This window comes from Limulus polyphemus, unplaced genomic scaffold (assembly GCF_000517525.1).
Source record: "Limulus polyphemus unplaced genomic scaffold, Limulus_polyphemus-2.1.2 Scaffold382, whole genome shotgun sequence".
Lineage (NCBI taxonomy): Eukaryota > Metazoa > Arthropoda > Merostomata > Xiphosura > Limulidae > Limulus > Limulus polyphemus.
In genome coordinates this window covers 95119-107920 of record NW_013665992.1, presented here as the reverse complement: position 1 = coordinate 107920, position 12802 = coordinate 95119, and the positions used below count along the sequence as shown (strand labels likewise).

Sequence of the window (12802 nt, the reverse complement as noted above, 5' to 3'; positions counted from 1 at the left end):
CGCTTTCGAAATGTTTACTATTTTTCTTCCTGAAGAAGAATAGCGAACTGTTCAAAAGCGCTCAAGTTTTGAGTCTCGTTTGAAAACCATTACAGCTTTTGTAGTTGATCCTGTGTAGTAGCTTCTGGATCAGTGTTAGTTATTGAGCATATTCAATTACTTGATCGATTAGCTGTGAAATTGCATAAATAAGTTTATTTGTATGCTATCTGAAGTACTATTAGTGAGTAAATTTACATTGAATGTGAAAACATTATTTGTGAACTTGGGCCTATAACTCTGTACAAGTAACAGTAGCCTATAGAAAAAGTTAAGGAAGAAATAAGCTAATTGGTTATTGTAAGTTGGGCTGGACTTGTCACAAAATAATCTAAAAGAACTCGTCTAACGAAAAACATGTTACAACAATACTATTCAAATGATGTTCCTAACAAGACTGACTAAATGGAACACATCTTAGTTTGCAAGAAACCTTGCATTTACCAGGATGAACTACGTTACCTATGTGATGGTTATTCTCATTCCAGCATAGATAAGGCATCACCTGAACTACCATTGAAATACACTATTGTCATAATCCATATACATCTATATACATGTCCATTTTATAGGTTAAGATCTCTGAACGTGTTTTCTCTTGAAAAACGGAGAGTTAGAGGGGAAATGATTGAGGTATTTAAGATTGTTAAGGTAATTGATACTGTTGATGCATGATCTTTTTTTTTTAATATTTAATGGTGAGAATGATAAGACTATGAAACACAAGTGTAAATTTTAGCAGGGAAGAAATCATCTTTAGCTAAGGTAGCTTTACTTTTCTAATAGGGTGCTTGGCTTCAGTTAATGTAAGGGAATTTAATGGAAATATTTGAATGATAAGGGTTGGCTATGATATTTTTATTATTATTATGGTTTAGTTTAATTTAGTGGATAGGACAGCCTATATTGATCAAAAGACCCCTTGTTGTCCTATAATGTTATGTTATATAATGAGTTGCATTAAGCAATGTTTTTTATGACGGTAACAGGCATTGTCTACTTTCCAGAACAACAAAGGAACAAATTTAAACAAGATTTATTAACGGTTTTCTTGACCATGTGCTATGTGAAACCTGCACATATTCAGAACAAAGTAGTAATTAATAAATTCGGAATAAATACTATAATCGTATGAGAAGATAGAAACATGTGGTATGTTCCTATATCACAGAACATATTAATAAGTTAATTTTAAGTTCACCATTTTTTACTTGTCTTAACTATTGCCTTTTAGGTTATTATTGTTACGTCTCCGTTCGTTAGTTGATTTTCCGTAACTTCGTTCCCACGAAACTTTAGCGACACAAGTCCTTTCTTAATAAAACTGGTTTATTCTTTCTGAATATAACTTTACCGATACACTTATTTCAACATTCGCGCTAAAACAAACGCTATAACAACGAAGGTTAACTTCAATAATACTCTCTGACTGCAGTTCAATTACTCACTACACTGTTGTCCCGTCACGTTGTCAACGTCTTATATATACAAGACTAACACATATCTAGTAGTCTCCCGATAATTCACGAAGGTTCGAGAGAAGTGGCGTAATAGTAGTCACGTGACCTCGCTGACGCAACATTATATATACGCCACTTTTTTTCTAACAAGGTTTTTGGGACGCCAGTTTTTCACACCACATCAAGTTTGGACATAATACGAAGAGGTCAAAAATTTTACAAATAGGAGCATGTTAAGTTTGAATAAATGAAATAATTCATCTATGTGGATTGAAATATGCTTCGAAATAATTTCTTTATAAACTTGTATATACATATATTATGCTTTACATGTTTATCAATATTTGAATTCAATATTACCCCAAAAATAGCAAACTCTTTTGTAATAACATGATTATTAATATTTATAAATAATAATAGTCAATAATTTATATTTGTATATTTGGAAGCACACTTATAAACGAGTGGTGTGTTTCTACGATATGTGTTGTAACGAGAAGTGCGAAGTCATATTGGACATTAACCTGGTTTGAATAAGCAGAACGTATCAGTCACATGACAAATACTGACAGCAGGGCAAGTGATATGGCCGGCGTAAGTATAAACGAAATATAGTAAACAACACGTTTAATGAATTTCCTCTAAACTTAGATGCGTATGGTTAAACAAAGACTGAGTAATACAATTTAAAATCTAAATCTGAAGAAGTGAAGGAAAATTCATGAAACCTAACCGAGACAAGGAAAGAAAAAAGTAAATTTTTCAGAAGTAAAGTAAAGGCAACCTTTTACATTTTAAATTAATATAGTCTTCTATGATTTTCGAAAGGAATATATATATATACAAGTAGTTGAGTAATACATTTGTAAAGTTCATTCATTATTGTTTTCAAACATTTCCAAATATTACCGCTGATGAACTGTGTTCAACTCACTACAGTGAATTTCTATAAGTAAATATATATTTTTGCTAAAAAATTAAATTGTATTGAATGCTAAGATCATTAGATCACCAATATCAGAGCTATGATATTTTTTATAACTGTTTAACTCTCTATATTTAATAATAAAAATGTTACTGATGTGAAACTAGGTGTCCCCCAGTGGCACAGCGGTATGTCATAATATGTTTAGTTGATAAAAGATGGAAAATCGGCAGAGGCGTTTGAACAGCACCCCACTTTAACATATTTGACCTATATAGCAACTGTAAGTTATTATATTAATTTTCTGAGGGGGCATACACCAATACCTCCTTAAGCTGAGCTGCCTTTGGCAGTACGGAAGCTATTTTTGGTAGCTCCTTATACTTTCAATCTCTCATTATATATTCTGCATGTCTACCCAAGCATCTCCACTATGCATCCCCTTCCTATACCACTGAATCAATATAATCCTCGATGTTACAGAAGTCCTCCGGTAAGACATTGGTAACTTTACAGACTTACAATGCTAAAATCTGGAGCTCGATTACCCGTGGTGGACACAGCAGATAGCCTAATGTGGCTTTGCACTAAAATAACCACCAATGATGTTGCTGAATTATATTTCATTTTATTCAAGTACTTAGAAATTATATTCTCATATGGTACAATAAACTAAGTACTATCTTTTCAAAAATATAGTTTGAAAATAAAAAGCTTCGGAAAAGTTTTGAGTGCACTAATCAAAAACTGTCATTATTTATCTGTGCCTGAAAAGAGAATCGAAGCAATTAAGTTGTGTTTGTAAAGGTGCATCTTGAAGGTTTGTTGGACAAATCACACCTGAAATGACACATTACAAGGAAAGAAGAAATTGAAAGTCTGATCGTAACTGGAAAGATTAAAAGAAGGAAAGACCGTGGAAGACAGAGAGGTTGACTTATATCACTTAAGAGTCTATCTAAATGGATGAATGTATCGACATTGAAAATTATTTGTACTTCAAAGAGAAGGGACTTGTGGAGAGCCATGGTCATCAACGTCCTGTTTGGATATGGTACGTAGAGAGAGAGAGACCTGAAATACATATATATATAAATATATTCCATAAATACGCCTGATCATGAAAATTGTTTCCAGTATTTTTTATCTAGCTATTTTTTTTATATATGTAAAAATGTAATTATATGTTAAAATAGTTACTTATTAGAATAGTATTAAATATTTATTTATTTCGAAAATAAAATTAAAACAAATACATCATGCTGATAAAACCTGTCGTTTGCGTTTTGCTGCATGTCAGCAATTCCACCTTATCATTATTAGATGCCAACTTTGACTATCAAGTTTCGTAAACAATCTTGGACTTTTTTATCCTGGCTCTTAGTTTTAACTAAGTTAGTTTTAAAATTGTCGTTATTTCTGGATGACTGGTATGGCGATTTTAACCTATTTGGTCTTTTTAGGTGTGAGTTTATGTTTTTTATCGCGTGACACTAAATGTGAAGCTCAAACACAACCAGAACAGATTCACATATCTTATGGAGGTAGGTTTAGGCTTTTTATTATTATTATTTACACATAATTTATTGTCAGTGTAACTGTAAGTTGTAAGTAACTTATTAGTAACAATGAATATCAGTAACAAAATTAGTACAAAAATACAAGATTATGAACTTTATTATAATTAAGTTATATATATATATATATAAATAAATAATATATATATATAAATAATATATATATATATGAAAATGTTGACCTGCGATCTTTAAATTTAAAAGTAAAACAGTAAAAGTATAATTCTTCATAATTCATAAAACTTTATAAGTTGGTCAGCTGACATTTCACAGTTATGGTCACAATCTATGAAATTGTGTGAGAAGTGTATTCTTGTATAATTGTTCAGATACAGTTGAATGAATGATAGTGATGAAAATGAACTGGTTTAATCCAATGGCATTTGCTAGATCTGAAAAATACTTATTATTATTTTAGTTATAAGGTGAAATATGGACAAACGATTCTACTCTCCTAAAGTATCATATAAATATGATTACATGTTATATGTATCGAATCATTTAGTTTAGGTAATAAAAATGTTTAGCATATGCTTAATCTATCATAAAGAAATTTGTATATCATTTTGTGTCAGTTAGAATTACATTTGTAGTCTAAACTCAGTATTTTTATTTAAATTATGTAAAGAAGTGCTATAAAGCCTGAGTCAACTATAACACCATATATTTTGCTTTGGTTCCTCTGTGCTTGTTCCTTTGTGATAGATGGGGTGTGATTTCTTTCTTTTTTATTTTAGGTAAGATGTATGTCTGTCTTGTTGCTGTTGTGGGATTAATTAAACTTGAGATGTCCTCACAGTCCTTGATTAGTTTATCAGGAGTAAATGTATAGTTTAATGATCCTAGTGGGCATGTGGGTGTAGGAAGGTAACTTCAACATTTCATATTTCTGGAAGTTGTAGGGTTTTGCTGACAGAGGCCAATAACTAATATCCATGTTGTATGTACGTTGTGTTATATTAAATATGTGATCCAAATTATGATAATCCAATTTCATTACTTTACATTTACTATAATTAAATGTAACTTGTGAAATATTTTTACAACTTACCAATTCATCTTAGTCATGCTGTAATAGAATACTTCACCATTCTCAATACAGTCAGAAATACCCAAGAATTTAATACCATCAGCAGACTTTACTAACTTATAATCATTTCCCTATCAGTATCATTAATATGAATAAGAAAAAACAAAAGCTCAAAAACAGACCCTTCAGGCACTCCACTAGTAAAAAGGGTACAGTTTCAGTGGACTCCATTAATAGCAATATTTTGCTTCCTCTCATCCAGCCACTCTACAATCCAATTAATTAGTCTTTCCCCAACTTCTACTGTGATGTTTTTAGTTAATCTTCTGTATGCAACCTTAACAAAAGCTTTTTGAAAATCTGAGTATTCCATTTCACAGTCTTTCTATTTTCCAGATAACAAGTAATATCCTCAAAAACAAAACAGATTTCATATTTCCCTAAATTATTTAGATGCCACTGTTCAGTCAGACCACAGTAGCTCTGAAATGAACAATAGGGGCTGTTAACTAGCTCCCTTTCCTCTAGTCTCTTTGTTGAAAATTAGAAACTGATAGCCCTTATGTGTAATCTTTAGCTCTAGCTTAAGAATATTATTTAAATTACAAAGTGCCAGTAATTTTAAATATCAGCCTTGCCCTGGAGGAGGTCACCTATATTAACCACTTACACCACTATACAGTAGGGTGTTGTCTGTCAGTCAGTAGACACTATAAATGATTTCTCATAAGGGATGCTTAATGTTGCAATTTGTACTGTTATGATGTCAGTAAAATGTGTGGATGCTATGAATCCTGAGAAGAATTATACACACTGGAGGCTACAACAGAGCATGACATGTGAACTTCAAAAGCAAGAAATTATAATATTTATTACTCTTAACTTTGTTTTTATTTACTCTTGAAACAGAACACTTTCGGGGACATTGCCAAAGTACATTTATATAATAATGTTGCTCCTATACATCTAACCATATTAACAATGTACAGACTCAGGTGTGAATCATTACTGTATTCACATGGTAAAGTAGATTTTGCAAAGCTGTTGATAATTTCTACCCTTGTTAATGTTGCTGTCTTTTTACCAGTTTTGGAACAGTAATCCGCCTGTCTGTGAAGTATGTTTTCGAAGTGTAGAACTTGTCTGTCTGTGAAGTATCTTTTCAACATGTACATCTTTTTTGCATGCTTGAATTAGTTCATAGTTTCTATTTATTTGTATTTTCTGGTCAGTTGATATTGTCCTGCTGATAAGTTCTGGTATTGAATGAAAGTACTTTTGGAAAGCAATGTATTGTAGGCACAAAATAGATTCAAAGCACGTGTGATTTGAAATCCTAGTTGACTACTTAAGAGGAATGTAAAAAAAAAAGCTCATGTTGTTCTTAAGGTGTATTCATTACAGTATTTTTTTAAATTTTGTGTTTGTTACATACACATTTTAACTTGAAGCCAACTCCAAGAGATGAAAGTGTGCTTATAAAAGATAGACTGTAAAGATAAAAACATAGTCGTATTACAATTACTTTTTTTTACATTTGTTAAATCTTATTTTCCATTTCTTTATTATTGATAGTATCTTCTCCTTTTTTAATAAAACTTTTTGGTGGGCCCTTTTGCATCCTTGGGCAACTGTCCCATTACTCCTGTACCATTGATGTTAAGTGATGAATTTTGATGTGTTTATGTTGTGTTATACTGCAGGTTGGTATAAAGGCTGCCTGTTATGTGTTTCATAAGATTAAATCTAGTGTTATGATTGATTTGGAAGTAATTAATAGTTATGTGACATAAGAATAAAAAGAGTTGAGTTTTAGCTATTTTGGAAAGCAGCATAAAACTCCTGTGTGTTAATGAAAATAGCTAAGGAGAACTTTTAGGTACGATCCTTTTGTGCAAGTCTCAAGTCTAAGGTTGTTCATTGTAGTGAGCTGTGGAAACACTGCTGAGAAGACAACCTCTTGTTCATCTACAGAAATGGCCAAATCATATGTAAGCTTTCCAAACAAAAGATTCAACATATGAATATCTCACGTGACCCATATATTTAGCCAACTTTAGATCATCTACATATAAACTTTAGCATTAGAAAAGGAATTAACCCAAAGCTGCTAATAAAGGTACTTCTGAAAATTGATACTCTGAAATAGACAATAGAAACAAAGAAGCCTGGCTGAGCTGATTCCCTGATAAGTAAATGAGTTGTAAGTTGTGAAAGTTGTGAACACTATTTAAGAGCTTGGACCATTTTGTGAGAAGGAAGTATTATGTAGTACAAATAAGATATTGAGGGGGTTATTTTGCAAGTTTTTCTTCTGATATATCTTACCTCTTCTCACAAAAAACTTTCTTGACTTGTACTGTCCTCTATTGGTGCAAAATTTTGCTTGCCACTAGCCTTGTTACTTCCACTTATTACTACATACTAACATTCAAGTGATCATGCAGCAAACCTCCATCAATAGAAGTGTGACACTACCCCTATTGTAACTAGTACTTTCTCTAATCATGCACATCTTAATCACTTCTTGATTGGTAGTCCTGCTGTTTAATGAGCTCATCCACAAGTTCTTACTTTCGTGAATTTCTCCTTCAGTTAATTTGTTATTTTACATTTTTGTTTTGTTTCTGGGAGAGTTATGATTTACTAGCAGAGACCCACAAAACATTTCTGGCCAAATTAGTATCTTTATCACAACAGTACTTCTTCAAATGTAATATTTCTAGCACAATACAAACGAACTGTAATCATAGACAACGAAATGTGTAAATCCACTTGTACATAGGCCGTACTTTATAAAACTTTAACACTGTAACCTGTGTGCATGTTTTTTTACTTTAGTTTAGTTAGGACTAAACTTTACTGTACTTAATACTGTCGATAAATAAACTTATAATGTTATTAAACGACCTAACATCAAACCTTTTTTAAAACTTTGATAAGTTTTGAATATTCTGTTGTATAAAATGGTTAGTAAAGTATATTTACATTCCCCTTTTGTTGTTACTTCTTGTTAAATACAGCAATTGTAGCAACTTGATCAATGAGCTTTGCAGCTCTCTGCCTCATGCAGACTGTTTGTCATCGAGTGAATAATGCACATGTGTGTTTTTTCTTGGGGAAACATTCAAACTATGCATGCTTATGCAGCAGGTTCTTGGTCAGAAAGTGTAACGGTCATACATACAACCAAGCAGAATAATAGTATAGATTTTATTTTATCTCCTCTTTCAGTTTTGGGTGTTATGCACATGCAGTTTTGGGTGGTCATGACTAAAACACATTGATGGTTTAGTATTGGATTTGGACAGTCTCCTCCACTCCACCTGAATATGCCTCTTAGTCATGTGTCATTTCGGTGGACTTGCTCAGAAAGGTTTCCCCTTTCGTGGATTTGTTATTCAGGTGTACTTATCTCCTGTTTCCTATGTTCCACCCCTGTCCTTCTAGAATGTTTCCATTTCACCACCTCCTTTGTCAGGTCAGGGCTTTATGAGGGTTTGGGACACATACTGCTCCCTCTTGTGGTTCCTGAGTTTGTTTGTTTGTTCCGTGAAATCCTCACCTCTTCTGTGACCTTTTCCCATAACCCTTTTGGGTTGAATTCATCAGTTCATTTACCTGTCATTTTCTTCCCTTTCTCCTGATGATTGTTGCCTTTTCATGTTTTCTTCCCATCAGATCTCTCACCTAACCATTCTTTGGCTGCACATTTCCATCTTCCTATGGGGGACATCATCAGTGCTGTAACTGCTTATCTGTGGTGGTAAGTACACCGATCATTTTTTTTTCAGGGACATATTTCGATCCCACGCTGTGGTGAGTGTTGCCTGACCATGTACACTTAGTCTTAAATCCACACTCTACAACCTGTGAATATGCTAGATAACTGACATTGAAACTTTTCCTACTGTGGACCAAGTGTTGGATGTAGCACTCCACTATATATATATATATATATATATATATATAATAATGAAAATAAACAAAAACAAAATGCAGTTTGCCCCCGTGGCTGAGACAACCTCCTTTCTACCACCCCCCCCCATGTCAGTTCCAGGGAATTGGATGTTGGTCGAGATGGTTAAGCCTCATAAGTACTCATGTGTTTGGCTGGTACCCTCCTCCTATGGTGGACTGGATGACAAATTCCCAATGCTATCAGGTTTTGGACTGGAGATGCAACCCCAAAGTTGTGGTCCCTTTTCCTGCCATTTGCTTGATGTCGGTTCCTGGTGAATCTGGTATTGATTGTAGCTGGACAAGACACATGAATCTGCTTGTGTAAGGCTGGGTACCCTCTTCCTACAGGGGACTGGACAACTACATTCCCAATTTCGCTAGGTTTGGATTGGAGACGAACACCACCTGGACTCTCCTCCTTCCTACCATCTACCAGATGTTGGTTCCCCAATGGATCTGGTGTTGGTTGTGTTGGAGGTGCACATATGCAAAGATGGGTTCTTGGTACGGGAGTTCCACTTCTCTGTCTGTACCTGTTTATGACATGAAAGGTAGAGGACCCTCTTCCTACTATGAACCTGAAGTACAATTACAGATGCTGCCAGGTGTTGGTTGAGGTTAAACTCTCATTTACAGTCTATTGTGCCCTAGTCAATCTATGCTAGGTGGTCCCATTATTTCTGGGTTTTTTTTGGGGGGGAAACCCCTCCAAGTTCCTGCCCTTTATGTTCTGGTGACACATTACTAAAGAGAGAAGAGTATACCTGACTCAGAAGTGGTTTGGTCTCCCTATGATGTGTTATGTTTAATTCTTTATCACACCTCATGGTCTTCCTTTGAGTGCTTCCTAAAGGGGGATTGTCTTCTCACTGGCTTTTTGCCAGTTCAGTGTGGGATTCTAGCTTTTTGTGAGGTAATATATTGTATAGGAAGTTAACATTTTCCTAAACTGAAAATTTATTTCTGATAGATACTTACCTCCTCTCACATTTCCCACCTGTCCTCCCAACTTCTAGTGTGAACTGGTTTGGTTAGTTATGACCGATCTTGAAGTGATTAACATGTGCAGTAGTTATGATAAGGATAGTGTTGCACTCCTATTGGTGGAGGTTTGCTGCATGATCATTTGCATGTTATTATGTAGTAATTAGTGGGAGTAACAAGGCTAATGGCCAGCAAAAATTTGCACTGATAGAGGGCAGTACAAGTCAAGAAAGCTTTTTGTGTGAGGAGGTAATTACCTATCGGAAATACATTTTCAGTTTAGAAAAATGTTAACTTTTGTAATTCCTAAAAAAAATAAAGTTTTTGTGGTTACGTTAGCTGTTTTATTAAATTTTTTCCTTAAAAAAATTACAAAAATTAAATTAAAAATTACATGGTAGCAGGTGAATTTTGGAGGAAAACATGTAGATAGCTTTAAATTGCAATCTTATTTTAATAAAATTAATGGTGTTAAACAAGTAAAATAAATATCAGGTTTGGAGGCATTCAATCCAGCATCTGTTTCAATGTTTGCACGTTAAATGATCATGAAAATTTTAACTTAAATATGTATTTTTTGTGATTATTTCATTGTTATTTTTATTCTTTTGAAAGCTGATCCAACTCAGATGATAGTGACATGGGTGACAATGAATCCTACAAATACAAGCATGGTAGAATATGGAAAAATAAAGCTAACCCAAGTTGCCAAGGGAAACAGCATCCTGTTTACTGATGGTGGACCTCAAATGCGACAACTATATATTCACAGAGTTATTCTTGATAAGTTGAAACCAGGAAAAACATACCGTAAGTGTCCATGTCATTGTATGTCTCATAGTATTCCATATCAATCTATTATTGTTATTTGCTACTATTTCTGGATGAGAAGTGCATCACTGATATATCCCTTAATATTTTCATTTTTACAGCGGAAATACTTAATCAAATTGTATTAAACTTAGTACAGTATTACTTAATAATATCTAGTTTTGGTAAATATTTTTTATTTAGTATTTTTTATGATTTGTTATTTTGTGAAATTTCCATAATTTTATTATGAGACACTGTTTTGAAAAAACATTAAAAATCCTTTTGTTTTAGCATTAAATGTTTTTGTTATTGCTCCATGGGTATGTAATTTTTGAAAATATTTTCTTTCTGAGGGACAACCTACTTGCCCTCTCCCAATCCCACAAAATGCACACAAGTAGAATATAACTAAGGATTTTGCTTTTATTTAAAGTGAACACAATCAATACAAGGACACTGGCACCTCAGTTTTGTTGGAAATGGCCTATACTGTGTTTTGCATTAGAAGCTCCTAATATATACTTGTTCATGTATTTTATGATTTTTTAACATTTAGTCATGAAAATTTTATAGCTCATTATGAAGTAAGATCTGTGTTTAATACGTACGTAATAGGTTAAAGCTTTTTATAATTTTTATTATGTTATATATTCTTCCTAGTGTTGGCAGTAAACCTCAAATGACCTCCAACTGTAATTAAAAGCTACTTAATAATATCATCCCATGAATTTGAATATGTTTGTTTCTGTGTTTATGACTGAGGGCTTGTGAATGAAAGGGATATGTATATTTGTGTCTGTAGTTTTGGTTTGAGGTTTAGTGGTATGCATTTTTAAATGTTTGTATGTGCTTGGCCTCTGCAGTTCAGAATTTACAGAAATTTGTATGACTCAGTAGAAACCTACTTGGAGTGTTTGTCCAATCAGCAAAGTAAATTGGTACAACTTGTTGACCCTCAGACAAATTATATCATCCTGGTCATTGGGCGATATTAATTTCACACCCATGGGATCAGAAACTTTCATATTATGTATCCAGGCAGAGTTAACTTGTATTCATTAGTGACAAAAACTGACAAAGATTTCTTGGTGTCCTAGGACTTGACCTTTCAAAATAATGTTACCATTACCTTTGTCAGGCTATGTAACATTACTTATGCTAACAATTTTCTTTGTCCAAGTCAATTTACTTCTGATAAATATAGTTCCTTTTCAATAAATAATAAGTACCTTTATTTATGTGCATCATTTTATCTATAATATGCAGTAAATAAGGATTGTAGTCCTGAGAGTATTTTGATCTTGCCTACTGTATACACTAAATCTAACTAAGCTTACCTGATGTTATAGAAGAACATTTCTGTAGCTTTCAGACAGATATACTTTAGCACAGATATTTTTTGTAACAAAAAAAAAAGTAATAGTGTCTAATAGTAATCCATATTTATGGTTATGCTAAGTATTATATGTAAGTGACATTTGTTTTCAGGAATGTTAAATAAGTTTGTTGATAATTAAATAATAACTCTTTCATTATATTTTAAATTATCCACCAGTTTGTGTTATATATAAATATAGTGTTCAAATTCGATGACGAGGAACCCACTTTGAGACTAATAATGCTTGGAGACTGCTTGAATGTGTAATGAAGAAAAACTTTAGTGACATAACAGCAAATGTACAATGTTTCAACAAGGTTTTGTCATCATCAGGTACAAGTAGTTTACGCTCACACAGATATACAGTATATGTATATAGATATACAGTATTGAACAAAGAGGTCACATGACCAGATACTTTTGCAAGACTTAGAAGAGATATCTTGGCACCCCAGGGTGTTGGTTTAGAGTAGGGTTGTTTTGTTCAATTAAGATGGATTCTTTGATTTTTTGTTTGTTTATGTTTAGTTCTTTGTTTAAAACTACTGTGTCTTTAAAAGATACACTATGCTTTTTTTGAGTTGCAATGGTGGAAAGCATGGGACGTTTTTTTATTGTGTTCTGTGAATCTGG

At 33.1% G+C, this 12802-nt stretch overlaps 1 protein-coding gene across 1 annotated transcript in view; it reads left to right on the top strand.

Annotated features, from left to right (window-relative positions):
• The first annotated feature begins 3730 nt into the window (after positions 1-3730).
• Positions 3731-12802, top strand: part of LOC106457857 (acid phosphatase type 7-like) — a 52678-nt gene continuing 43606 nt past the window's right edge. Inside the window, exons 1-2 of the mRNA XM_013917308.2 lie at positions 3731-3968; positions 10594-10788. Of these exons, the coding sequence (XP_013772762.1) occupies positions 3848-3968; positions 10594-10788 (316 nt within the window). The 5' untranslated portion in view covers positions 3731-3847. The remainder of the gene's footprint in view (positions 3969-10593; positions 10789-12802) is intronic.